A 27,347-nucleotide genomic window follows, 5' to 3' on the forward strand; every position below is an offset into this window, starting at 1 on the left:
ATTCAGGTCTTTGATCCATTTCAAGTTTACTTTTGTGTATGGAGTTAGACTAATAACCCAGTTTCATTCTCTCACATGTGGCTGTCCTGTTTCCCAATACCAGTTGTTGAAGAGGCTGTTTTTTCCCTTTGTATATCCCTGGCCCCTTTATCATATATTAATTGACCATATATGTGTGGGTTTATATCTGGGCTCTCTCTTCTGTTTCATTGAACTATGGGTCTGTTCTTGTGCCAGGACCAAACTGTTTTGATTACTGTAGCTTTGTAGTATAGTTTGATGTCAGGGAGTGTAATCCTCCCAGCTTTGTTATTCTTCCTCAGGATTCCTTTGGCTCTTTGGGGTCTTTTGTGGTTCCATATGAACATTAAAACTATTTGCTCTAGTTCACTGAAAAAATGCTGTTGGTATTTTGATAGGGATTGCATTGAATCTGTAAATTGCTTTAGGCTGGATAGCCATTTTTATAATATTCATTCTTCCTATCCATTAGTTCTAACGGTGTTTTGGTGGATTCTTTAGGGTATCATGTCATCTGCAAATAGTGACAGTTTAACTTCTACCTTCAATTTGGATGCCTTTTCTCTCTTTGTTTTGTCTGATTGCCATGGCTAAGACCTCCAGTACTCTGTTAAATAAAAGTGGTGAGAGTGGACATCCTTGTCTTGTTCCTGATCTTAGAGGAAAAGCTTTCAGCTTTTTGCTATTAAGTATGATGTTAGCTGTGGGTTTGTTTTATATGGCCTTTATTATGTTGAGGTATATACCCTCTATACCCATTTTTTTGAGAATTTTTATCATGAATGGATGTTTTTTGTCAAATGCTTTTTTAGCATCTGTTGAGATGATTATATGGTTTTTATCCTTCTTTTTGTTAATGTAGTGTATGATATTGATTAATGAATATTGTACCAACCTGGCATCACTGGAACAAACACCACTTGATCATGAATGGATGATCCTTTTGATGTCTTTTTGAATTTGGTTTGCCAATTTTTTGTTGAGGATATTTGCATCTATGCTCATTAGGGATATTGTCTATAATTTTCTTTTTTTGTTTTTTGTCTGTTTTTGGTATTGGAATGATGCTGGCCTCATAGAATAAGTTTGGAAGTATTCTCTCTTCTACTTTTTGGAGTACTTTATGAAGGATGGGTATTAGCTCTTCTTTAAATGATAGAATTTAGCTATGAAGCCATCTGAACCTGGAATTCTGTTTTTTAGGAGTTTTTTGATTACCAGTTGTATTTCATTGCTGGTAACTGGCCTGTTCAGATTTCCTGCTTCTTCCTGGTTCAGTCTTGGAAGGTTGTATTTTTCTAGGAAGTTGTCCATTTCTTCTGGATTGTCCAATTTATTGGCATATAATTTTTCATACTATTCTCTAACAATTCTTTGTATTTTTGCAGTATTCATTGTGATTATTCCTTCTTTGCTTCTGATTTTGTTCATGTGTGTATTCGCTTTTTTCATGGTAAGTCTGGTTAGGGGTTTATCTATTTTGTTTATTTTCTCAAAGAACCAGCTCCTGGTTTCATTGATTTTTTTTCTCTTGTTTAATTTTTCTCTATTGTATTTACTTCTGCTCTGATCTTTATTATATCTCTCCTCCTACTAACTTTGGGATTTATTTGTTCTTCTTTTTCTAATTTCTTTAATCCTGAGTTTAGATTGTTTATTTGGGATTGTTCTTATTTCTTGAGGTAGGCCTGTATTGCTGTGTACTTCCCTCTTAGAATTGCCTTCACCATATCCCACAGATTTTTGGGCTGTTGAATTTCTGTTTTCATTTTTCTCCATGTAATGTCTGATTTCTGTTTTAATTTGTTCATTGATCTATTGATTATTTAGAAGCGTGTTGTTTAGCCTCCATGTGTTTGCAGACTTTTTTGTTTGTTTAATTTATTTCTAGGTTCATACCTTTCAGTCTGAGAAGTTGCTCAATACAATTTTAATATTTTTGAATTCATTGAGGCTTTTTTTGTGGCTTAGTATGTGATCTATTTTGGGGAATATTCCATACACTTGAGAAAAATGTGTATCCTGCTACTTCTGAGTCGAGTGTTCTTTAGATGTCTGTTAAGTCCATCTGATCTATTGTATTGTTCAGTGCTTCTGTTTCCTTATTTATTTTCAGTCTGGTTGATCTGTCTATTGATGTGAGTAGTGTGTTAAATAAAGTCTCCTAAAATAAATATGTTGTAATCTATTTCCCCCTTTAATTCTGTTGGTATGTGTTTCACATATTTAGATACACCTATGTTGGGTGCATAGATATGGTTATATCCTTTTGTTGGTCTGACCCCTTTACCATTATGTAATGTCCTTCTTTGTCTCTTGTTACTTTCTTTGTTTTGAAATCTATTTTGTCTGATACAACTACGGCTATTCCTGCTTTTTCTCCCTATTATTTGCATAATATATCTTTTCCATCCCTTCACTTTAAGTCTGTGTATCTCTTTGGGTCTGAAATGAGTCTCTGACAGGCAGCATATAGATGGGTCTTGTTTCTTTATCCATTCTGCCACTCTGTCTTTTGGTTGATGCATTCAGTCCATTGACATTTAAGGTATTTATTGTTAGGTATGTACTTATTCCCATTTTATTATGTTTTCTGGTTGTTTTTTTATAGCACCTTTTTGTTGCTTTCTTCTACTCTTACACTCTTGTTATTTGATGGGTTTTTAGTGGTGTGATTAGATTTCTCTGAATTTTTTTTTGTATCTATTACAGGCTTTAGTTTGTGGTTATGAAAGGTTCAATGATAGCTTCCCTACTCTATAACAGTCTATATTAATTGCTGATTGCTCTATTTCAAACACAATGTAAAGATACTTTTTCTCCTTTTTCTTCCTCCTTCACACTTTATGTATTAGATAAATACATAAAGTATTTATGTATCTGCACTTTTTGTGTACCCCTTCATTGATTTTGTGTATAGTTGATTTTGCCTCTTTTGTTTTAATTTTGTACTTGCTTGGTAGTTAACTGGTCTACTACTTTTATTATGGGTTTATTTTCACTGGTAAAAGCTATTTAGCCTTAGGTACATTTCCATACATAGCAGTTTCTTTAACATATCCTGTAAGGCTGGCTTTGTGGTAGTGAATCCCTTCAACTTTTGTTTATCTGGAAACTGTTTAATCCCGGCTCCAAATTTAAATGATTATCTTGCTGGGTAGAGGATTCTCAGCTGGAGGTCTTTCTGTTTCAGTACATTAAGTATTTCATGTCACTCCCTTCTGGCCTGTAAAGTTTCTGCTGAAAAGCCTGCTGATAGCCTGATAGGGTTTCCTTTATAATTAGTTTCTTTTCTCTCTCTGGCTACTTTCTGTACTCTCTCCTTATATGTGTTCTTTGCCATTTTAATTATTATGTATGTCTTTGTGTTATTTTCCTGGGGTTCCTTTGTTAGGGGCTCTCTTTGCTTCCATGACCTGTGTGTCTCCTTTCCCAGACTGGTGAAGTTTTCAACAATTATTTTCTCAAAGAGACTTTCTATCCCTTTGTCTCTCTCTTCTCCTTCTGGTACTCCTGTTATGTTAATATTGTTCCATTTGGATTGGTCACACAGTTCTCTTACCATTCTTCATTCCTAGAGATGTTTTTATTCTTTCTGTTTCTCAGCTTTCTTATATTCCTGTTCTCTAATTTCCATTTCATTGAGTGTCTCCTGTACTTGCAGTAATTTACTTTTTAATCCCTCCATTGTTTGTTTCATTTCAGTTACTGTATTTTTCACTCTGAGAGGCTCTTTTTCAACTCTTGTACTCTTTGTTGAAGCCCTGTCTGAGATCTTGAATGTTTTTCTGTAAATCAGTGAGCATGATTATGACTTTTTTTTTTTTTTTGAGAGGGCATCTCTCATATTTATTGATCAAATGGTTGTTAACAACAATAAAATTCAGTATAGGGGGGTCAATGCTCAATGTACAATCATTAATCCATCTCAAGTCTAATTCTCGTCAGTCTCCAATCTTCTGAAGCATAACGAACAAGTTCTTACATGGTGAACGAATTCTTACATAGTGAATAAATTCTTACATGGTGAACAGTACAAGGGCATTCATCACAGAAACTTTTGGTTTTGATCACGCATTATGACCTATAAACAATCAGGTCAAATATGAATATTCGTTTGATTTTTGTACTTGATTTATATGTTGATCCCACATTTCTCCCTTTATTATTATTATTATTTTTATTTTTAATAAAATGCTGAAGTGGTATGTAGATGCAAGATAAAGGTAGAAAACATAGATTAGTGCTGTAAGAGGGCAAATGTAGATGATCAAATGATCAGGTGTGTGCCTATGGACTAAGTATTAATCCAGGCTAGACAAGGGCAGCAAAACATCCACGGATGCAGAAGATTTCTCTCAAAGCAGGGGGGGTGAGGTTCTGAGCCTCACCTCTGTTGATCCCCAAATTCTCACCTGATGGCCCCCCTGCGACTGTGCCTGTCTTAGGTTGTTCCTCCCTTGAGGAATCTTACCCGTCTCTGGCTAACCAGTCATCTTCCGGGGCCATACAGGGAAATGTAAAGTTGGTAAGTGAGAGAGAAGCCATATTGTTTGAAAAGCTTAGCTTTTTACTTCTTTGCAGATTTATGCCCTGTGGCTTCTATGCCCAGCACTTGTCTCGAGGTATCTTTACCACCTGGAGGAATTATGATACTCGGTAAATTCTATATGAGGCACAAATTCTATTTAAGGGTTGTAATTAGGAAGAAAGAAGAAAAGCTACAGATGTAGCATATGGAAGGAAACATGGGAGGATTGATTATTTCTTTGACATATCTTCTTGTAGAGTACCTTAAGTATGTATAGGTTTTAAACTACTAACTAATTTGCACACACATATTAACATAATAGGAATACGGTGACATAAACAAAGCAAATCTATAATTACCATCCATCTCCAGTGAAGCTAAGAAAACCATTTAGGCACCCTAGGCATTTGTGAAAATTTGTCTATGATATGATGGATATTGTCCAACTGTACTTGAACAGTCTGAGAGAAATCAGACAAATTAAAGCAGCCCATTTCTGGGATCTGTTCACATCCCAGATGTTCTTTTAACCATAGATAGTCTATAGTCATAAGATTTTGGAGTGCTACACCTTGCACCCCTCCCAACTCCTGGTTGAGTTCCAACAGTACAGATCCGGTCAATTTCGTTGTCTCACTGTATGCACATGCCAGCCTAGACATCTCCCTCCTCATTCTTATGGCAGGTCCAGGAGACAGTGGGCTGGATGCAGCCACAACCGCAGCATCGTCCGGATCCCTGTGGAGGCTTTTTGATGATCATCCCCCGGCACAAGTCCTCCAGAGAGTGCTGATGCCGGAAGCTCCTCCTCATATCGTATCTTAGTTCATTTTCTGGGTATCCAAGCTAGGCCTTGATCTTCTGCATAGAAACAAACAGACCCTTTGCCCACACTTTGACATGCCCTCTATACCACTGTGCAGAACTCATTGGAGGTCAGCACACAGTAACTGCTTTTTTTTTTTTTTTATTAAGAGAAAGGAATATTATCAGAAAAGAGTACCTCCATAGCTGATCATCTGACACCCTTTAAGTGATCAACATTAAGGATATTTAAAGCATGCGTTCATCTTTGATTTACCAATAGTTTTATCCTATCAAAGAGTAATTCCCCTTTTCTTTCTTTCTTTCTTTCTTTTTTTTTTTTAATTTTTAATCTATACTTACATGAAGAATACTATGTTTACTATGCTCTCCCCTATATCAGGTCCTCCCTAAGAACCACATTACGGTTACTGTCCATCAGCTTAGCAAAATGTTGTAGAGTCACTACTTGTCCTCTCTGTGCTGTGCAGCCCACCCTCCCCTTTCTCCCTCCCCCCCATGCATGCTAATCTTAATACCCCCCTTCTTCTCACCCCCCCTTATCCCTCCCTGCCCACCCATCCTCCCCAGTTCCTTTCCCTTTGGTACCTGTTAGTCCATTTTTGGGTTCTGTATTTCCGCTGCTGTTTTGTTCCTTCAGTTTTTCCTTTGTTCCTATACTCCTCAGATGAGTGAAATCATTTGGTATTTCTCTTTTTCCGCTTGGCTTATTTCACTGAGCATAATACTTTCCAGCTCCATCCATGTTGCTGCAAATGGTTGGATTTTTCCACTTCTTATGGCTGAGTAGTATTCCATTGTGTATATGTACCACATCTTCTTTATCCATTCATCTACCGATGGACATTTAGGTTGCTTCCAATTCTTGGCTATTGTAAATAGTGCTGCGATAAACATAGGGGTGCATCTGTCTTTCTCAAACTTGATTGCTGCATTCTTAGGGTAAATTCCTAGGAGTGGAATTCCTGGGTCAAATGGTAGGTCTGTTTTGAGCATTTTAATGAACCTCCATACTGCTTTCCACAATGGTTGAACTAATTTACATTCCCACCAGCAGTGTAGGAGGGTTCCCCTTTCTCCACAGCCTCGCCAACATTTGTTGTTGTTTGTCTTTTGGATGGCAGCTATCCTTACTGGTGTGAGGTGATACCTCATTGTAGTTTTAATTTGCATTTCTCTGATAATTAGCGATGTGGAGCATCTTTTCATGTGCCTCTTGGCCATCTGTATTTCTTTTTTAGAGAACCGTCTGTTCAGTTCCTCTGCCCATTTTTTAATTGGGTTATTTGTTTTTTGTTTGTTGAGGCGTGTGAGCTCTTTATATATTCTGGACGTCAAGCCTTTATCGGATGTGTCATTTTCAAATATATTCTCCCATACTGTAGGGTTCCTTTTTGTTCTATTGATGGTGTCTTTCGCTGTACAGAAGCTTTTCAGCTTAATGTAGTCCCACTTGCTCATTTTTGCTGTTGTTTTGCTTGCCTGGGGAGATATGTTCAAGAAGAGGTCACTCATGTTTATGTCTAAGAGGTTTTTGCCTATGTTTTTTTCCAAGAGTTTAATGGTTTCATGACTTACATTTAGGTCTTTGATCCATTTTGAGTTTACTTTTGTATATGGGGTTAGACAATGGTCCAGTTTCATTCTCCTACATGTAGCTGTCCAGTTTTGCCAGCACCATCTGTTGAAGAGACTGTCATTTTGCCATTGTATGTCCATGGCTCCTTTGTCAAATATTAATTGACCATATATGCTTGGGTTAATGTCTGGAGTCTCTAATCTGTTCCACTGGTCTGTGGCTCTGTTCTTGTGCCAGTACCAAATTGTCTTGATTACTATGGCTTTGTAGTAGAGCTTGAAGTTGGGGAGTGAGATCCCCCCTACTTTATTCTTCTTTTTCAGGATTGCTTTGGCTATTCGGGGTCTTTGGTGTTTCCATATGAATTTTTGAATTATTTGTTCCAATTCGTTGAAGAATGTTGCTGGTAATTTGAGAGGGATTGCATCAAATCTGTATATTGCTTTGGGCAGGATGGCCATATGATTATGACTTTTACTTGGACTCCTTTATCAAGAAGATTGGTGATCTCTATTTCATTTAGCTCTTTTTGGTGTCTTGTCCCATAGTTTTGATTGGGACATAGCCCTCTGTCTCCTCATTTTTTCAGTGTTTTTGTGTTTCTTCCTTTGTATTAGAGGGATCTTCTATAAAGTAATAGCTTTATGAAGGAGGTATCCTGTGGTTCCCAGAGGCTCAAGACTCTTTACTCTTCAGTGCCTGGTTCTACTTTGAGGGAGTCCCAACTGTTATTGATGTGTAGTGGGCAGAACTGCTTTTATTTTTTATTAAGGTATTATTGATATACACTCTTACGAAGGTTTCACATGAAAAAACAATGTGGTTACTACATTTACCCATATTATCAAGTCCCCACCCATACCCCAATGCAGGTACTGTCCATCAGTGTAGTAAGATGCCACAGATTGACTATCTGCCTTCTCTGTGCTACACTGTTTTCCCCATGATCTCCCACATCAGTGTACTAAACATAATACCCCTCAATTCCCTCTCCCTCCCTCTCCAACCTCCTTCCCACACCCCTCCCCTTTGGTAACCACTAGTTCTATCTTGGAATCTCTGAGTCTGCTGCTATTTTGTTCCTTCAGTTTTGCTTTGTTGTTATACTCCACAAATGAGGGAAATCATTTGGCACTTGTCTTTCTCCACCTGGCTTATTTCTCTGGGCATAATGTCCTCCAGCTCCACCCATGTTGTTACAAATGGTAGGATTTGTTTCTTTCTTATGACTGAATAGTATTCCATTGTGTATATGTACCATATCTTCTTTATCCATTCATCTACTGATGGACACTTACATTGCTTCCATATCTTGGCTATTGTAAAAAGTGCTGCAATAAACATAGGGGTGCATATGTCTTTTTGAATATGAGAAGTTGTATTCTTTGGGTAAATTCCAAGAAGTGGGATTCCTGGGCCAAATGGTATTTCTATTTTTAGTTTTTTGAGGAACCTCCATATTGCTTTCCACAATGGTTGAACTAGTTTACATTCCCACCAGCAGTGTAGGAGGGTTCCCCTTTCTCTACATCCATGCCAGTATTTTTTGTTCCTAGTCATTTTGATGTTAGCCATCCTAACTGGTGTGAGTTGATATCTCACTGTGGTTTTAATTTGCATTTTCCCTGATAATTAGCGATGGGGAACATCTTTTCATGTGCCTGTTGGCCATCTGAATTTCTTCTTTGGAGAACTGTCTCTTCATACCCTCTGCCCATTTGTTAATTGGGTTATTTGCTTTTTGGGTGTTGAGGTGTGTAAGTTCTTTATATATTTTGGATGTTAACCCCTTGTCAGATATGTCATTTACAAATATATTCTCCCATACTGTAGGATGCCTTTTTGTTCTGCTGATGGTATCCTTTGCTGTACAGAAACTTTTTAGTTTGATGTAGTCCCATGAGTTCATTTTTGCTTTTGTTTCCCTTGCTTATGGAGATGCGTTCAGGAAGAAGTTGCTCATGTTTATATTCAGGAGATGTTTGCCTATGTTATTTTTTAAGAGTTTTATGGTTTCATGACTTACATTCAGGTCTTTGATCCATTTCGAGTTTAGTTTTGTGTATGGGGTTAAACAATAATCCAGTTTCATTAGAACTGCTTTTCTCTCTCCTGTAGCACCAGCAGTTTGCCTCAGCTGCCTTTGTGATCTTAGTGGAAGACTCTGCTGGTATCGCTGTGAGCAGGGCTGCTGTTTTGCCTGCCCTGCAGTGATGGCAGAGCTTCAGTATTAATGGGGTGGGTGGGCCTGTGTGTGGCTCTAGGGCAGGGCAGGATGTTCAGCACCAGGCTTGGATACCCACGGGGAGGAAGGAGCACTTGGGTCTGGCTACCGCTGGTACCTCCCTGGCTGGGCCGAAACATGGTGAGAAAGCTGGGAGAGTCTCCCTCTGCCTGCCAGGCAGCACAGTCTGATGCTCCTGCTGGGGCATGTGGGTTGGCTTACTGGCAATGTGTGCAGGGAGGAGCCTTGGGGTTGTGTTGCAAGCAAGGGGGTTGGAGCACTGGGGCTCCTGAGATTTCCCAAACTGTTGGGCCAAGGGAGTACTGGGGAGGTATTGTCCACCTGGCCTTCTTCTGAAGAAAGAGCTCCATCCAATCCTTGCCCCTCTGGTACCCCTCCTACTGCTGGAAAGTCTTTCAAACTGCTGCCTCTGCTTTGGGTCTCAGGACCAGTGGAGCATGCCTGTCTTCCACGTGTTCAGTGTTCAGTCTCAGCCTCCCAGTGTTCAGTCTGCCCGTGGTGTCCGGCCCTGTTAATCACCTAAAGCCAGTGTAATGTGGGCTCGTTGTTCTGGAGCAGATCTCCATGGCTAGTGTGCAGTGCTCCTGGACTCCTGTCCTCTCCCCACTCTGTTCCTCTTTCTCCTGCCTATAGGCTGGGGTGCAGGGAGGGCCTGGGTCCTGCTCAATCATGCTCTGCCACTTTACCCTTTTCTGTGTGGTCTTCTTTTCTTCTTTCCCAGGTATAGTTCGTCTGTTCTGCAGTCTTCAGTTCATTTTCAGGTTTAGTTGTATTTGCTGTATTTCTTCTTTTATGTGTATTTTATGGAAGGAGGTTTCCACCTTGCCTTCCTACTCCACCTTTTTTTTTTCCCTCCAAACTCTGTACAGTATCTTTTTAAATTCAATTAAAGGGTTGGAGTTCTGTTGAAGGCCAAAATCTAGGTAAAGTTTTCTCTTGACTGCAATTCAAACTAGAGATGGTCATTTTTCAGAAATAAAATCGCACCTGGATTCAATGTCACAGGACCCAGAATAGCTAAAACAATTTAAAAAATCAACCTATTTAATATTAAGGCCTATTACATAGCTACAGTAAACAAGAGAGAGTAATTTTGGTGGAGAGATAGACCCATAGATCAAGGGAACAAAACAGAACCCAGAAATAGACCCACAAAAATAGATCCAATGATTTTTGAGGTGCAAAAGCAATTCAGTGGAGGAAAGATAGCCTTTTCAACAAATAGTTTTAGAGCAATTGGACATCAATTGGGAAAAAAATTAACTGTAACCAAAGCCTTACACTTTATACAAATATTAACACAAAATGAATCATGGACTTAAATGTAAAATATACAACCATAAAGCTAAAAAATGCCTATAACACATAGGAGAAAATCTTTGGGGCTTAGGCCTAGGTGAAGAATTCTTAGAATTGACAAGAACATGATCCGTAAAAGGAAAAACTGCTAAATTGGACCTCATCAAAATCACAACCTTTGTAAAGAGGTAAAAAAGGCAAGCTTCAGACTGGGAAAAAATTTACAGACTTGTGAATTGTATGTCTGACAAAGCTGTTGATCTAGAATATGTAAAGAGCTCTAAGAACTCAGCATTAAAATACCAGTCCAATTAGAAAATGTCAAACAGCATGGATAGACATTTCATTGAAGAAATACAGATGGGAAATAGCACCTGAAAAGATGTTCAATATCATTAGCCATTAGGGAAACACAAATCAAAACCATAATGAGATAGTACTACATAACTATCAGACTGGCTAAAATAAAAAATAGTGATAATACCAGATGCTGGAGAGGATGTAGAGAAACTGGATCACTCATACATTGCTGGTGGGAATATAAAATCGTACAACTACTCTGGGGAAAAGTATAGTAGTTTCTTATAAAACTAAGCATGTGCTTATTACACAAACTAGCAATTGTACTCTTATTATTTATCCCAGAGATAACTTCTGTTCACACAAAAACCTGTATAGAATGCCCATAGCATCTTTAACTATAATAGCTAAAAACTGAAAACAACTTCGCTGTCCTTCAATAGGTGAATGGTTAAGCAAAGTGTGGTACAGGTATACCATAGAATAGTACTTAGCAATAAAAAAGGAGTGAATCACTGATACACTAATGTGGATGGATCTTGAAGGACTTATGCTGAGAGAGAAAAGCCAATCTCAAAAGGTTATATACTGCTTAATTCTATTTCCTAAAAGACAAAATTACGGAGATGGAGACAAGATTCATGGTTGTCAGGAGTTTGGAAAGTAGGAACAGATAGAAGTGGGTGTGGATATAAAAGAATAGTTATAGGGAAAATGGAAGTTCCATGGCCAGAATCCTCACCTCATACCCATTGTGTACATGCAATGAGGTAATACTTAGCCTACTGCACAGGTGCATACTTGTATACCCATTGGCAATAAGCCATTTGTGCCAGTATTGCTGCAAAAGAGCTCCCCGCCCCCCTCCAGTGCTAAGAGAAGATCCTAGAGAAGTGAGTAAGAGAGTAAAAGAGAGGAGAGCAGAGCTGGGGAGCAGAGACAGAGCCTGGAACTAAAGCAGTGTCTGGGTCAGAGGCTGAGAGGGAGGTGGATGGGATTCTAGCACTCGACCTACCACCACAAGAGTAAAGCTTGGTATAAGCCCCTTTTTACCCCCAAATGTTTCATTGTCATTTTTCAGTCTCACCGAATACAGAGTGAACTTGCTTGGGACTGAAATACTCAGGCAAGATAGTAATCTTAGGGATCCTTGAAGTGATGGAACTGTTCTGTAGTTAACTGTGATGATGGTCACATGAATAAATTGCAGAAAAAAGAAATACACATACCCACACAGACACATACAAATGAGTGCATGTAAAAACTGGGGAAATCTAAATAAGGTCAACAGACTATGACAATGTCAATTTCCTGGTTGTGATATTGTGCTATAGTTATGCAAGCTGTTAACACTGGGAGAACTTGGGTGAAAGTTATATGGGATTTTGCTGTATTATTTCTTATACTGCATAAGAACCTGCAGTTCTCTCAAAATAAAAAAGTAAAAATACCGAAACAATCCTTTCCCCTCTTGAATCACCCCATCTGCCCCTGGATGGTTAATCAGATAAACCCCACACTTTAAAATAGTACCCATGTAACCTGTTCTAGCTGCTCTTAATATGCTTTTCCCTTCAGACATGAAAATTCATGCCAAGCCCTTATTTCAGCAGACAGGAGTGAGAGGGATGGGCCTAAAATGAAAAATAATTATCACCCCATGCAATCAGCTTGGTTTCTCCTCAGGTTTCTCAATTGTAAAAATACAAAGAAGGAATTTTCTTATGGACCCGTTTTGCATTTAATGGATTTCTTTACTTCAATTTGCCCTCCAAAAATATAGGGTATTTACACATTCCCTAGTGAACTATTCTATTAATCTAGTCACTTCGTGCTTATTATCAGATATTAATCATACATAGATCTGAGTTATACAGCTACAAATATGATAAATTCTCTTTCTTCACAAGTTCGGATTACCAAATATCAGTTTGAATGGGAATTTTCTTCCTTCAATCTCATGGCAAAGAGCATTTTTCTAAAACAAAGTCACAGCTTTCTCTTTCTCTGAGATAGATTTGTGAAGAAAGCTCCATTTTATACTTTTTATGTCATTGTATAATAAATAATCTTAGATTGGCTAACATGGATTTTTCCTTCTATTCATCCAACAGTCCAAGCCAGATTTCCTTTCATTTCCTCTAATTGGCATCTAGGATAAACTAATCAGAAGTTTGGATGCCAACAGAGACTTTAAAACATAGTCAGGTACAAAATCGCTGCTAATACTATGTGCAGATTAACTAAGACTTCCCTTCTAGGGATTTATTCTTTTAGACAAGTTCCATCCTGAATTCTTTTATTGGAATTGTTACCTTAGAGATTAAACATATTTTTTTAACCTGACTTGGCCAAACTTGTTTTGATCAGATGTGTTATTTTCAGAAATAAATGTATTCCAGGACTTGAGGAAATTGAACTATTATTCATTTAATATTCTAAGTGCAAATATGAACTTCTGGTCTAAAATTGTGACAAAAAACAGCTAGAAACATAAGTAGTTAAAGCTTCATGCCTGAACACAGACTCAGGAATATCCTCCCTGGGTTGAAATTCTCAACTACCAGATTATCACATTAACAATAGGTTGGAATTCACCCAGAGAATAAAGATGTTTGTCTTTAGAAAATCAACATACCCTCAAAAATGACATATTGAAGATAGAATCTTTTTAAAAATGAATTTAGGAGATCTGGTCATTTAAAATGTATGGCAAATTTTCTGTAAAGGATCATTTTTCGAATAACCATTAATATATAATATTGTTGTAATTTTCTTAAACGTGAGTTTTCAAATGCTTTACAATTCATTTTAGAGTTTTAGAGGCTGTGAACACACACACGCACATACGTAATTATGTACTCATACATTATTATGGGCAAGAAAATGAACAAAGAATGCACATAAGGTAAGGTTTGCAGTTGCATCCAGCTCCCAAAACCTGGGGCCAATGCATGTTTTATTATTCTTTCTCCTTATCTTCCTTAGTAGGAATGCAAAATACACATACACAAAGAAATTCCTATGGTTGAACTACAACCAGAACATGTCCAAGTTGATGATGTGAGATTAACCGGGTTGCTAGTTCAACCACAGGCAAGTTTAGAGATTTGGGTTAGATGAGGGTTTAAGCACAGATTTAGAAATCCAGGGACTATTGCAGTGAGGGCTTTTCTACCTAAGCTAATTTAGTTTTGAAGAAAGCTAGGTGAGAGAGGGTTCTCCTGATTGAGGAGGGCTCTGTGAGCAGCCGGGGGTGGCTCAGAACTTTGGCAAGGTGTTAGGTTACCTTACACAGAGGCTGGGGAGAAGGTTCCGTGATCTAGTGATTACCCCTGACTGTGAATACTGGTTTAGCCCCAGGGAGAACAGCCAAGACAGACGTAGATTTAAACAACTCTTTTCTGACTTCCTAGTCCTGGGGGTGCAGTATAATAAGTCTCTGCTCCATCTGGCCTGTGGCTTTCCTCTTTGCAGCAGAGAATTTTCAACAGAGGACAAAAGAGCCTTTACCACCTAGAGCTGTTCTTTCCTCCATTACCTGCAAATTTAACTGGAAAATTGCCTCAGGGTTTGGGAATTGCAAAATAAAAAGATGAGATTCTTAAAGTTCGCTGTTATTAAGAAATCCAGCTTGAACCTTTGAAGAGATTCTAAGCAATTTAGTTAGTACTCAGTAACCAAAAGCAGGGCTGTTATAGAAAAGTCAGGATCAAAGAGAGCAATTGTTGGAAACATCTTATCTATAACCAATCATAGTTACATAATTATGTAATTATTCGTAGTTTATTAAAGACAGCAGAAGCATTAAAAATTGGGCCTTTTAACTCTGAGCTGCTGCTTACATAGAAGAGGGAATTTTGCCTATTAATACTTCATAAGATCCCTTTACTGGGACAAGTACTGTATTCAAAGCAGAGCTAGTTTCAAAAATTAAAATGCATTGTATTTGCAAATTAATAATCTGAAAGTATTTTACTTTCTTTAGTATCTTCCTTTACTTAACTGCTGGATAATATTCCATTAAAGCATGATAGAGATGGCTATGTGTGGATTCTAAATTTCTAGTTGCTTGACACAACTATACAACAGAAGAGTTATGCAAATATATAACAGTGTAGAAAAAAGAGGTGGATATGTTTTAAAAATATCTCTACTAGATATTTTAGAACAATAAAAGCAGAAAATAGATTTTGACAACCAATACTCACCAAGGTGCAAAAAAAAGGTCAGTTGAAATTGCATTCTTTTGTCAGGAAATGATTAAATTAAATTCTGCTGGGTTAAAAAAAAGGAGGTTAATTCAGTCACTGATAGACTCAATAATTGCCATTAGTTTTCAATGATTTGAAAATTTTTCTGATGGTTCTTATCCTTTAGGGTCACAAAATACCTGAGATAGAGCAGGGAAATGGGACAAGGGTCATGCCATTACAAAAATCTACTCAGCCTGCAAACAAATAAAGGCCTAGCTTATTCTTTAACTTAACCTTTGTGCTGTTTTCCCTTCTTCCAGTCACCTTAATCAATTATGTAATATTGTAACCAGGAAGGGAGACAGACCTCAGGTGTGTAAATGAACCTACATGGGTAACCAAATGCTGAGAGTTGTATCAACAGTCACCTAAATAACCCTATTCTTAAGACAAAACTTCAAAGGAAATATTAGTCATCTGTATACATCATACCTTATACCAACCCTACCCAAAAGGCCCTATAAAACCCCAAACACTAAATCCTGAAGCACACTCCTCTCTGAGGTTGCACTCCATCTGAGTGTGTACTGTCCCTTTAAGTAAAATCTTCTGCCGCATAAGTCTATTATACGTTGTTTCAGAATTCTTTGTTACAAAAAAGACAGGATCTCCAAGACATCCACCCCAGGTGATAAGTGTCTTTGTCACTTTGCTATTTCATTCAGCTTTCTAGTTTTAACAGCAATCCTCTCTCTCTCCTTGAAACATTTCCAACAAGTAGGGAAGTGGCTATAGGACCCTCTGGGTAGGAAGGGGCTGGCACTTTCCCATCACCTGGGTGATCCACACGGAATTGCAGCAGTTCCATCACATTCTTTAGCGGCCTGCTTGAAAGTCTCCATTCTCAGAATATAAACTCACTCCATCCAGTGCTCTGCAGCTCCCCTAAATCCTGGGGTGGCAGAGACATAGTTCCCATGCAATGTAATTTCAAGCAGACATCGGATGCCAGGTAACCCTGGTTTAAGGAGCTGACGAGAGAATTGCTCTCTGCTGAGCAGTTCAATGAAATCTCCTTTTCTCCCTCTGTTTTTCCTTGCTTTCCACTGCCTGCATGGGCTACTCTTCCTGGCAGTATACAACTCTGATACTTGCTACTACTTTCACTTTAATGAATTCCTTTCTTACCTACACTCATTTGACCTGTTCACCAGTTATTCCCCATGAGGGTCAGGAGCCCTCCCTTCTTCCTCTGGGATGAGGTTTTTGCCTAGTGTGCAGGGCAGACCTCCCCAGAGAGAACAGCCCCACAACAGCTACAGTGCCCAATTCCTTAAAAAATAAAAGTGTATACAATTTTTACAAATACTTGTTTTCTACTTTTTGAAATCACAGAATGCAGATAATTTCCTTTGGATATTTTAAACCTATTTTAATCTATTATTTAAAAAAATGTTAAATTACACAGTATGTATTCATTATTGAAAAAAATAGAAGAAAATACAGGCAAAGTGAAGGGATTATCTATACTACCACCACCCAAAGAAAAGTTGGTTAACATCTTGCTATATGATCCTTCATCCTGATTTCCTTGCATATATTTTTCTAAAATATCATACTGTATATTTGTTTCAATCAGTATATCCCAGACATCTTTCTGTAACAAGAAATACATTTTTACATCAGCAATTTTCAGCCTAGTGAGGGACATCAGGATTACCTGGGGGCTTCCACAAATCAAACCTGTGTCCCCTATGTGGAGTCAGCTATACCCTTAAGATAGAGGGCCTCCCAAGTCACTGTGGTGGGGAAGCCTCATATAGATGGGAGTATACAGGCATCTCAGTGATTTTGGAGAAGGGAAAATGATGTTTTTCATCAGTATTTTAAATTACTGGATAGTATTCCTCTGAATACAGGAATAAGAATTAGTTACTGAATCTCTTATTGATCGATATGTCCTTTGTTTCTAATATTTTACTGTTGTAAATATTTTTGCTAAAATCATACCCTTAATTTTGTTTCTTAATTATACCCAGGACACATTAATCATTAAATGAAGTGGAAATAATGGTCCAGAGTGTAAGGTTGGAGGCACCGGAGGGAGGGGTGAGCACATCGGACACTGATGACATGCCAAAGTCCCCGGCTACTGCCCCCTCCCAACCTGAAAAATGTGCATTAGGCTAGCCAATCCTCACGCCGCTGTAAATCTAAGCTCTGCCTCCCCCTACCTGCTGAGCGCGACTTCCCTGGCTTATAACTAGCCAGACCAGGGAACATCGCCTGGGATTGCGCTCAAATAGACTGCCTGGCCCTTTGTTGCTTCTCGTTGCCTGCTTATTTCGATTAGAATTTATCTTACATTTGGTGCTGAAAAAACCCGGGAAGGGGCATGAGCGCGGGGCCCTGACCGGCCATCGGTGGCCCTGCCCCCCCTCCTTTCCCAACCCGGAACCTCAGCCTGCTCTCCCCTGCGTGGACTATTTTCCAGTGAGTCCCTCAGTTTCCCCCTGCCTGTTTCCCTTCCTAACTCTGTTTCACCTGGTCCATCTAAAATCACAGCTACGTCCAGGTTGGGACATCCAGCCCCTGGGCATCTGGCCCATCTGCTGCGGGCATCTAGGATACCCGTCCCTGGCCCTGCGGTGTGGGAGATGTCTGTCACCCAGGCTCCCAGGCCGTCTCCCCTGACTTGGTGCACTTGGGATGCTGGGTGCTTCTCTCAGTGGGATTAGTTGGGAAGTGGTGCGGACATGGGGAACCAGCCCTCAAAAGCAGAGGCTTGGACCCCACTGCGGTGTCTCATTTCTAATTTGGCTACTCTATATTTGTCCCAGGAAGTTTGCAAATGGAAGCTAGTCTTCCTTTGCTCTGAGGCCAGGCCTCAGTATCCCTTGGACAATCAATCTCGCTGGCCCCCTGAGCGAACTTTTGATTTTGGCCTCCTCACTGACTTGACTAACTATTGCCACCAGAGTAGAGAGTGGGGTGAAATCCCATATATGCAGGCTTTTTGGACTTTGTGCTCCCGCCCAGACCTTTATGTTAAGTATTCAACAACCCAGGTTCTCCTGGCCTGATCTCCAGTTAAGGATTGTCATCCTCTTACTCTGCCCAATCCTCCTTCCTTTTCAGATCTGCTGGAGAACCTTGGTCCCCCACCTCTCTAAGCTTGCTACCCCCACCCCTCTCTGCCACCATCTTTAAGTTCTTTGTCCTCCCCCATGTTGCTGCCATCTTAAAGTACTACATTCTCAACCATGCTGTCTTCCTGCTCCTCTCCTCTTCCGGTGTCCACACCACCCCCTCCCCCTCTCCTTCCGCCTTCACTGCCCTCTTCGCCCACCGGAACACACTCCTTCTGCCCTCTGGTTCTGGAAGCCACGGACAAGACTCCTCCCAGCACAGACCTGCCTCCTTTCTCTCCTGACCCTACACCCCTCCCCACACCTGCCGTTTTGTAAGTAATCTGGCATGGTTGTTGAGAGTAGGTGAGCTAGGCTTAGCAAGTAAACATCTTAGTGATTGTGTATTACAGTGTGTGTGCCTGCCTGCAGCCTGAAAATTTTTGTAGTAACGTAGAATCTTAAAGTTTTGCTAAGTTAAGTAGACATATTTTGTGCTTAGACATTATGCTGTAAAGCACATGGTGTTAGGAATTATAAAGTGTGTTCAGGAATTTGTTAATCTAAAGAATGCTAGTGCAATAGTTTACAATAGCCCACTTCTCAGTGTTCACTGAAAATTAAAGTTCCTAATGGTTTTGAGGTCTAATTAAAGCTATTTGAAGAAGAAAACATCTGTACTTGCTAAAAAGATGTGTGTTTTAATAAGAAAAAGTATAAAGAATGGAAATTTGTTTTGTTGAGGGTAAAAGAAGGTAATTGTTCTAAAGTACAGCTATTTATTTAAAGAGGGAGAACACTGAATGTAAAAGGAAAGTTGTAGAAAGCTTGCGGAAGAATTTAATATAGTCATGCTAAAAAAAAATTAAAGCAAATGAGTCTTGGTATCAAGTTCACAGCACAGCAAAATTAGAATTTTGTTTTCAGTTAAAAAGATAAAGTTTTCTTAACTGTTAGTCTGCTCTCAATGTTGAAAGATTGCAAAGAGTTCTCTAAGTGTTTTATCAAAACAGTTTCTCATGCTTAAAGTCTCAATGAGTTGTCTGAATATCTAAGATAATAAGATTTTAATATGAAAAAACTAAAAGCTAAGCTTTGCTAATAACTGTGTAACCTTCTGTATTTGCCTTTAAAATCTTTTGTTGTCATTCTAGTTAAATAGGTAAGTATTGTTTCATAGTAACTTATGATTCCATTTAAACAAATGCCTTAAAGAAAAAAACTTTAACAGCTCCCCAAATTAAATTCAAAAAGGTGCTTTTACCTCTAGTTAACTCTGATATTTTCCAGAGGGCCCCTGGAACATGTCAGAGGAATTTTTTCTCATTAGAGAAAGTATTTAACCAATTTAGCTTTTTTTCTTATTAGAAAAAGTATTTAGCCAGTTTGGCTTATTTATCTGATATAAAATTACCTGCTTAATTACCTAGAAAGCACTGTCAAAGAAAATAATGCTAAACTTTGTTACTGAATGTTTTGTGTTAAAGAAATATCCGAATTTCCTTATGTCAACTGTCTTACAGTAAGCTCTCATCAGATCTTTAACCATTGTCATTTGTAAGTCTTTTGTCATTTATAGTCACTGTTTTATTACTCCTAAACTAGTAAAGAACTAGATTTCACCAGAACAAGTATTAGTTACATAAGAAGTAAGTTAAAAAGGCAGAAGAGGGACCCCAAACTCCATTCTGTGACCTGGTAACCATGGCCTTTAAAGTCTTTAATATCCATGATGAAGAACATGAGAGGAGGACAGCGTCCTGAACCTGAGCCTTCGTGGCAGCCCTGCGGCCGGCAGGACAGGTGTCTCATCACACCAAAGACTGGTCCACAGCTCGTGAGCCTCCGGGACCCTGCTTCCAGTGTGGCCAAGAAGACCACTGGGCAAAGAGATACCCCAACCTGACCAACAAGATGACTAAACCCTGTCCAGTTTGCGGTAAGAGAAGTCATTGGAAAGTAGAGTGCCCAGTTGGGGAAAGTCATCCCCCTGTGACAGAGTCTCGGTGGGAGGCAGGTCCCCCTGAAGAACTTCCCTCTGGACCTGCTGGGCCTACTCAAAGACTGAAGATGCCTAAACTTGAACACCCCTATCACCCTTGCCGAGCCCAGGGCCACACTGTAGGTAGCAGGTAAGCCCATCCCCTTTTTAGTGGACACAGAAGCTGCCTACTCTGTTTTATCTTCCTTTCACACGTGTTTACATCCTTCCCAGGTCTTGGTTGTGAGTGTCATGGGAACCCCTTCTAAGCCTCTAGAGACAGGTCCGGTAGCCTACACGTTTGAGAGCCATCCTCTTACCCACTCATTTCTAGATCTCCTCTCCAAGCTTAGTGTCTCTACCTCCCGGCCTCTTAGTCATCCCCAACCAAGCTCACTCATCATCTTAGCCAGTATAAGTTGTAGCCCTGAGCCCTCCATAGACCCTCCTGTACCATCGACTGGCATTAACCCGATAGTCTGAAACACCTCTACTCCTGTAGTGTCGAGCCATCATGCTCCAGTCCTCATCTGCCTCAAAGACCCATCCTCCTCTCCTTCTAGACCCCAATTTCTTATTTCCCAAACCCATCGCAAGGGCATCCTACCTATCATTAACCATCTTCTTTCCCAAAGGCTTCTGGTACCAACTAATTCTCCCTGTAACACTCCAATCCTTCCAGTCAAGAAGCCATCAGGGGCCTACCAGCTTGTTCAAGACTTGCAGATAATCAATGAAGCTGTAGTCCCTTATACTCTCTTATCTCAAGTTCCCCCAAACACCTCTCCTATCTACCTTACTTCTCACTAAGAAAGATACCCCCTTGTCCCGCCCAATGCTCGTCTTTCCATTCTTTCATCCAGGCTGCCTGCTACGAACAAGCCTCAGTCTGTCTCTCATCGTCTGGACTACAGTACTAGACGGGGCAAAGCCTGAGTGATCATGCTAAATATATCTGTCCTGAGAGATGAAGACAACATAAACCTCCGGCCACCGATAGAGAGGTCAGACAGTAGATGTGAACAAGACCATGTGGGTACATCAGTACTCGCCCCTTCCCTCCAAGCTTCCTCTGGCCTCCCACCAGCCTCAACCCTACCCGTGCTGCCCCTCCTCAGCCAGAAGTAGCCAGAGTGAGTCGGCGCCCATTATAACCAAAAGGCTGGAATGTAAGGTTGGAGGCACTGGAGGGAGGGGTGAGCACATCAGACACTGATGATGTGCCAAAGTCCCCGGCTGCTGCCCCCTCCCAGCCTGAAAAATGTGCCTTAGGCTAGCCAATCCTCGCACCGCTGTAAATCTAAGCTCTGCCTCCCCCTACCTTCTTTAAAAACTCACTGCCTGCCCTGCTGAGCATGACTTCCCCAGCCTGTAACTAGCCAGACCAGGGAACATCGCCCAGGATTGCGCTCAAATAAACTGCCTGGCCCTTTGTTGCCTCTCATAGCCTGCTTATTTTGGTTAGAATTTATCTTACACAGAGCATATGTATGTTGGGGTCTGTGCACATACATATATGTGTATAGAAAGAGTACATATATACACTGCAAGTGTGTGTGTATGTGTGTGTATGTGTATGAGTATAAAACTTTTGATATTTCTATCAAACTGCCATGTTGAAAGTCTCTCCCAAATTATATTTTCACCAATAGCCTGTGGGAACAATTGTACACAGCCTGGGCTTCATTGAATGCCTAGTGTTGCAGGAAATGACTCACTGGGAAGCAGCCCAGTGCATCCCCACCTGAAAAGGAGCTCTGCAGGTTTTGACTAATGACTCATAAAACCTTGTGAGGACCTGCAGGAATCCAGAGGGGAGGCTTCAGAAGGTCCCTTACACACAGCCATCTGACCTGAGCACTTTTTCTAGGTGGTGCGTTATGTTGTCTTTTCCTCAATCAGGGCAAGTGATGCTGGGCAATTTACCCATCTACACTTCTGATATCATGAATCCCCAGTCCTGATGTTGTCCTGAATTCATAACTCTAGGACACATGCTTCATTCTGTCCAGAAATGCAGAAGGATGAATATCCTTTTAGTAAGGATGGGAAATATAAGCCAAGTTGAAAATTTTATTCTCTGTATAACTAAAGAAACTTAATTAAGAGAGATTATGATTAGTGTGAATAGCCTACAATTCAGGTCTTGAAATGACGGAGGCCCTGGATTGCTGAAGGTAATCAAAGTGCTACATAGGAAATAGTCTCTCCAGTGGGGAATCCACCCACAGGGAGATTCCAAACGGGGAAGACTGTCCCCAACTACAGACAATGGGCTAATCTCCCTTACTTGGAAAGGTGGGAGGGATGCAATGGCAGAGTGTTAAGGACTCAGACATAAAAAGGGGATGAATCACAGTGCTGATCTTAGGAAGAAAAGCTCACCTGCAATGCCTTTTGCAGAGTATTTTGGGGGAAGAAAGCTTCCTTAGTATCACAGTTCATCACATTTCTGTGATGAAATCACCTTCTGGGAATTTTATTAGTCAGTCCAAGAATTATCATCAAGAAATAATAAAGATCATGGTAGAGAAGTGAACTTCCCAGCATAAATCAGCTGGGTTTGAGTGACCGCCCCAAAGAAGAGGAGAAGGAGGAGTTAGAAGATTCCAAACAGGATTAGAATACACATCATTCTCTTATTAATAATTGCTTAAGAATTATCACCAGTTTCTCAGTGAGGAAATGATACAGTCACAAGGCTTATCAATGCCACTGCCTGCTGAGAACCTCCACTTAGATCAGCAGGCATGGCCCTGGTTGCACCTTAGAAATACCTGGGAAGATTATTTTTTAACGACTTCCTTTAAGAAATACTTAGTTATTTTATGATAAAATACATATAACATAAAATTTACCATCTGAACCATTTTAAAGCGTACAGTTCATAGTGTGAAGTGCATTAACGTTGTGTTCAACCACTCTCCAGAATCCTTTTACCTTGAACAGCTGAAACTCCATACCCATTAAACACCTCCAAATCCTCCCTCCCCCCAGCCCCTGGCAACTACCTTTCTGCTTTCTGTGACAATGCATTTGACTACTCTAGGCACCACATGAGGGTAGAATCACACAGCATTTGTTTTTTTGTGTCTGGCTTATTTCACTCAGCATAATGTCCTCAAGTTTCATCCATGTTGCAGCATGTGTGAGAGTTTCCTTCTTTTTTAAGGCTAAACAGTATTTTATTGTATGTGCCTGGGGAGATTTTTAAACTACCAGTGCTCAGGCCCAATCTAGACCAATTCAATCAGAGCACTTGGGTGGAACCCAGGGGTCAATGTGACAACAAGCTCCCTGGGGGATTCTAATTTATAGCCAGGATTGAGAACCACCACTGATGGCTCATGAACCCCTAAAGCTCATTAATTGGCCCCCATAAACCTACTCCCCACCTGGATTCCATTCTAAAAGAACAGCATAGCCCAGTGGTTCCTAAACTTTGCTGTTGCTGCCCGGGGTAACATTTCATACCAATTAAATCGAGTCTAGGGGTGGTATCCTGGCCTCACTACTTTTTAGATTCCATGGGATTCCAATGTGCAGTGAAGTCTGGGACCCACTAGCATTACCAGGGACCAACTGGCTTAGGCCAGAAATTTGAGGGTTTACCCTTGATTCTTCCTTCTCCCACCCTTCAAATCTAAATTTGATCTTACCTTCTTCAACAGCGCTTCTCAAAGTACAGCTCATGGACTTAATAAGGTGGCCAATTCATCCTAGTTTGCTTGGGACTTTTCTGGTTTTAGCACTGAAAGTCCCCAGGTCCTGGGAATCCCCTGGAGTTCTGGGCAAACCCAAATGCTGGCCACCCTACTGGATCGGCAGCATCAATGTCACCTGGGAACGTGTTAGAAATGCAATTATCAGGCCCCAGCCCAGGACCTATTGAGTCAGCAACTAAGGACAGGCCCAGCACTGTGCTTTTACAAGCCCTCCAGTCTGATATATGCTCAGCTCTGAGAACTACTGTCCTAAGTGAGTCCACATCATGAGGATCAAAGCTGGGGCTGCAGCAAGCCCTCCATGAGAGCCCACTTGCTGCTGGGTGTATCCCAGCTGCCTGTGTGCTCTGAGTGTCCCCCACTGAGACCTGCAGGTCCAGGCTATGGCGTTGGGGTGAGTAGAGCCTTTCACTGGGCCTTGTCTTTCCTAGATACATTCCTGTCTGAATGTGTACACTCCTTTTAGAGCTCACTCAGTGAACGGCTTTTTTTCTAGCCCCACAATATCCAAAAATGGTTTTCCCGTTAGTATGGAAGCCTTTGATATTGTTGATAAGCTACTAGGGAGAAAACAGAAGAGACTTTTCTTTCATATATGAGGTCTCTCCTATGAAACTGCTCATCTCTCTGAGTGGGGATATTCTTATTTCCACAGCTTTAATACCTCTTTAAGGTATAAAGTATATTCTGCTCTTTATTACTTTTTTGATGACAGCTTTACTAATTCATATACCATAACATGTGCCCCTAAAGTGGTTTTTAATATATTCACAGAGTTCTGCAACCATCCAACCATCACTGCTATCTAACTTCAGAACATTTCCCCTAACAAGAAATCCCAGGCCATGGGGATTTTGAAACTGAGGCCAGAGCAGCCCCAGTAGTCAGACCCCACCTGTCTCTGCCTGAGGTTCATTCATGTTGCAGCAGGTATCAGCACTGCATTCCTTTTTATTGCCGAGTAATATTCCACTATATGGATACACCACCCTCTGTTTATCCATTCAGTAGTTAATGGACATTTGGAGTTTTCCCTCTTTTTGGCTATTATGAATAATGCTGTGCTGAACATTTATGTACAAGATTTTGTATGGATACATATTTTATATCCTCTTGTATATTATATCTCTTGGGTAATTACCTAGGAATGGAAACATTCTGCTTTAAAAAAATGACCTTGTCTAAATCTTCCTAATAGATTGTAAGCACATGAAGCAAGCATTCATCTATTTGTCCCTGAAAGTACTTAGAAAAACAGCAGAGAGAGTTGTTGGCTTGACTTCCTTTAGTTTGCATTTCTGGTACTAAAACACACAGGTCTCTAAGCTTGGCACTAAGTGCGTGCACAGCATTCTAGCCTGAGTTTCATTTACTGGTCTGCCACTAACTCCCTGCATGGGCCTCACCTGAAGGCCTCTGCTGTGCCCTGGAGGTCCCTGCTGGGCCTGCTCTGGCCTCAGTTTCAAAATCCCCACATCAACTGCCAATCCCGGGTGTTCCCCAGTGCTGAACATTTTCCTGCCTCTTCCCCAACAGCCTTATAATTCTTGACTTTCTCCCCATTTCTGTATTTCCTTTTTTTGCTTTCTAGAGTCCAGGGAGAAACCAGTGCTGACTTAAAATCTGAAGATTTACATACTGCAATGAGAAGCACTTGGGAGGTAAAGAGGGCTATGATGTAATCATCTATCAATAGTCCTAAATTTTTTTTATATCACAGTTGGGAGAAACTCTAAGGGAGGCCATTCATTCCCAGTCCTTGTCTCCATTTAGAGCTGATCTAAGAACTTTGTGCTTAGTGAAACAATCCTGAGCCACATCCTATGAAGGATTTATAGCTTTCAGGTCAGAAGAACTGGCCCAAAGCATTCACACTATGAGTTCCAGTGGCATGATGGGTGGACAATGTGCTGGGGTCCCCAGCTTCCTTTACTCCACCCAAATAATAGGACTGGCCCAAAGGAACTCCAACATTGAGGTTTAAAATCCTTTAATCCAGCTATCTGTGAAATCCCTGGGGCACAGGGAATGAAGAGGTGAGTGAACTATGGTTAACTCAAGCTATTAAAAATATTCTCCCTGAAATGATACAATAAAAGGTAGTAAATGGGCTTAAGTCATCCCCAATTTTCTTATTTCTCTGTGTCACCTTGCAAGTGGACTCGACTTCCTGTTACCTACGGATTAATCAATGCCGTGTATCTCCTCTCAGTCAGTGTTACCTCCTGAAACAATCCTCTCCCTCCTTCTCAGGGAGGATGGGTTGTGGCTGATCCTTGATGCGCATGCTTGGGCCCACATCAGCTCTCCTGCATCTGGATTGTGCAATGGTTCTCAACATGTTGGTTTGCCGGCAGAGAACATTTCGCAGTGTCTGCAGATGTTTCTGGCTGCACAATAGGGGTGGGGATGCTACTGACACCTGGTGGGCAGAGGCCAGGGGTGCGCTAAATGAGTATCCTACAGTGCTTGGGACAGCCTCATCCCCAGAAAAAGGAATTACCTGTTCACAGCATCAGTAGTGCTAAGCTTGAGAAGCCCTGCAGGTGGCTTTAGGGCCCTTAGCCAGGGCTTTGTCAACCCACCTTTACTTCATAAATTATTCAGCTCCGGTCTAAGTCCCAGTTTCCTGATTCCCATTTTAGGTAATCTAAGCCCCAAACCGGATGAGTGTTACAGGAAGTCTGGCAACTTTTTAGAAGTGCTATTGTCCGAAATCACCTACCCAGTTATTATAAAACCCACAGCTGCATATGGAGCACAGTTTCAGGTGTTGTGGTAATCTCATCCATGTCTTATTTTGTCCAGCCATAAATGTAATTGGTGCCATTTTTTTAGTTGGTTTACCAAAGATAATATCTGTGAAGCCTCATAGGGCCTATGTGAAAATTTTTTCCCCCTCAATTTACTGGTGAGTTAAATGATGTATGTAAAAGTTAACTGGGATGAATAAGCATAGTATTAACCCTTCTTTGGATAATAGGGTTTAATAAATGCTTTAAGATGACACTGGTATTAAAATATATTGTGTTGCAATAAACAGTATGAAACTGACAAGAACTAATTTTCTGGCATGGCTAACTGATTTTAACTTGCTGACTGTTCACTAACATTACCTCATCTGCCCTTTCTTGAAGGCTGGGCTCAAACTCTTATCAAAGTTTCCTCTTTTCCTTCAAAACAATTTGGATGAAATAGATGAAGACACGAGGGTTATAACGTCAAACTGCCCAGCACCTATACCCACAGGTGTAAATCGGTTTGACAAACAACCTCTTCACAAGAAAGGCTGTTTCTACTGTTCCCTTTTGTAAAAAAATTTACAGTAATGTGTATCACAGGGGATAATTACAATAAATATATTTATATTTGTCCTCAATTCTTTTACTGGCACATTTCAAATGGGTTATTTTATATACCCAAAAATGACAGTTCTCATAGAAATCTTGTTTAACTTTTATTTGTGTAACACATTTTTTTTCATATTATATCAGGAATCATCAGCTATTTCAATTGT

The 27,347-nt window shown here is 40.3% G+C and overlaps 1 protein-coding gene and 1 long non-coding RNA gene across 6 annotated transcripts in view; one reads left to right on the forward strand and one right to left on the reverse strand.

Moving 5' to 3' along the window:
- The window catches only part of LOC140849943 (uncharacterized), a 162,913-nt gene that overhangs the window by 118,462 nt on the left and 17,104 nt on the right, over positions 1 to 27,347 (forward strand). The window lies entirely within an intron of this gene.
- Positions 1 to 27,347, reverse strand: part of LAMB4 (laminin subunit beta 4) — a 125,101-nt gene that overhangs the window by 91,784 nt on the left and 5,970 nt on the right. For 3 of the 5 annotated variants that reach the window (XM_073239027.1, XM_073239024.1, XM_073239029.1), the window contains exon 3: positions 15,012 to 15,078. In XM_073239027.1, coding sequence (XP_073095128.1) covers positions 15,012 to 15,045 — 34 coding nt within the window. In that variant the 5' untranslated portion in view covers positions 15,046 to 15,078. Of the gene's footprint in view, positions 1 to 15,011; positions 15,079 to 15,830; positions 15,950 to 27,347 lie in introns of those variants that run through there. The other 2 variants (XM_073239026.1, XM_073239025.1) reach the window with 2 other exon arrangements.

This window comes from Manis javanica, chromosome 6 (genome assembly GCF_040802235.1).
Source record: "Manis javanica isolate MJ-LG chromosome 6, MJ_LKY, whole genome shotgun sequence".
In the NCBI taxonomy this organism is placed as follows: domain Eukaryota; kingdom Metazoa; phylum Chordata; class Mammalia; order Pholidota; family Manidae; genus Manis; species Manis javanica.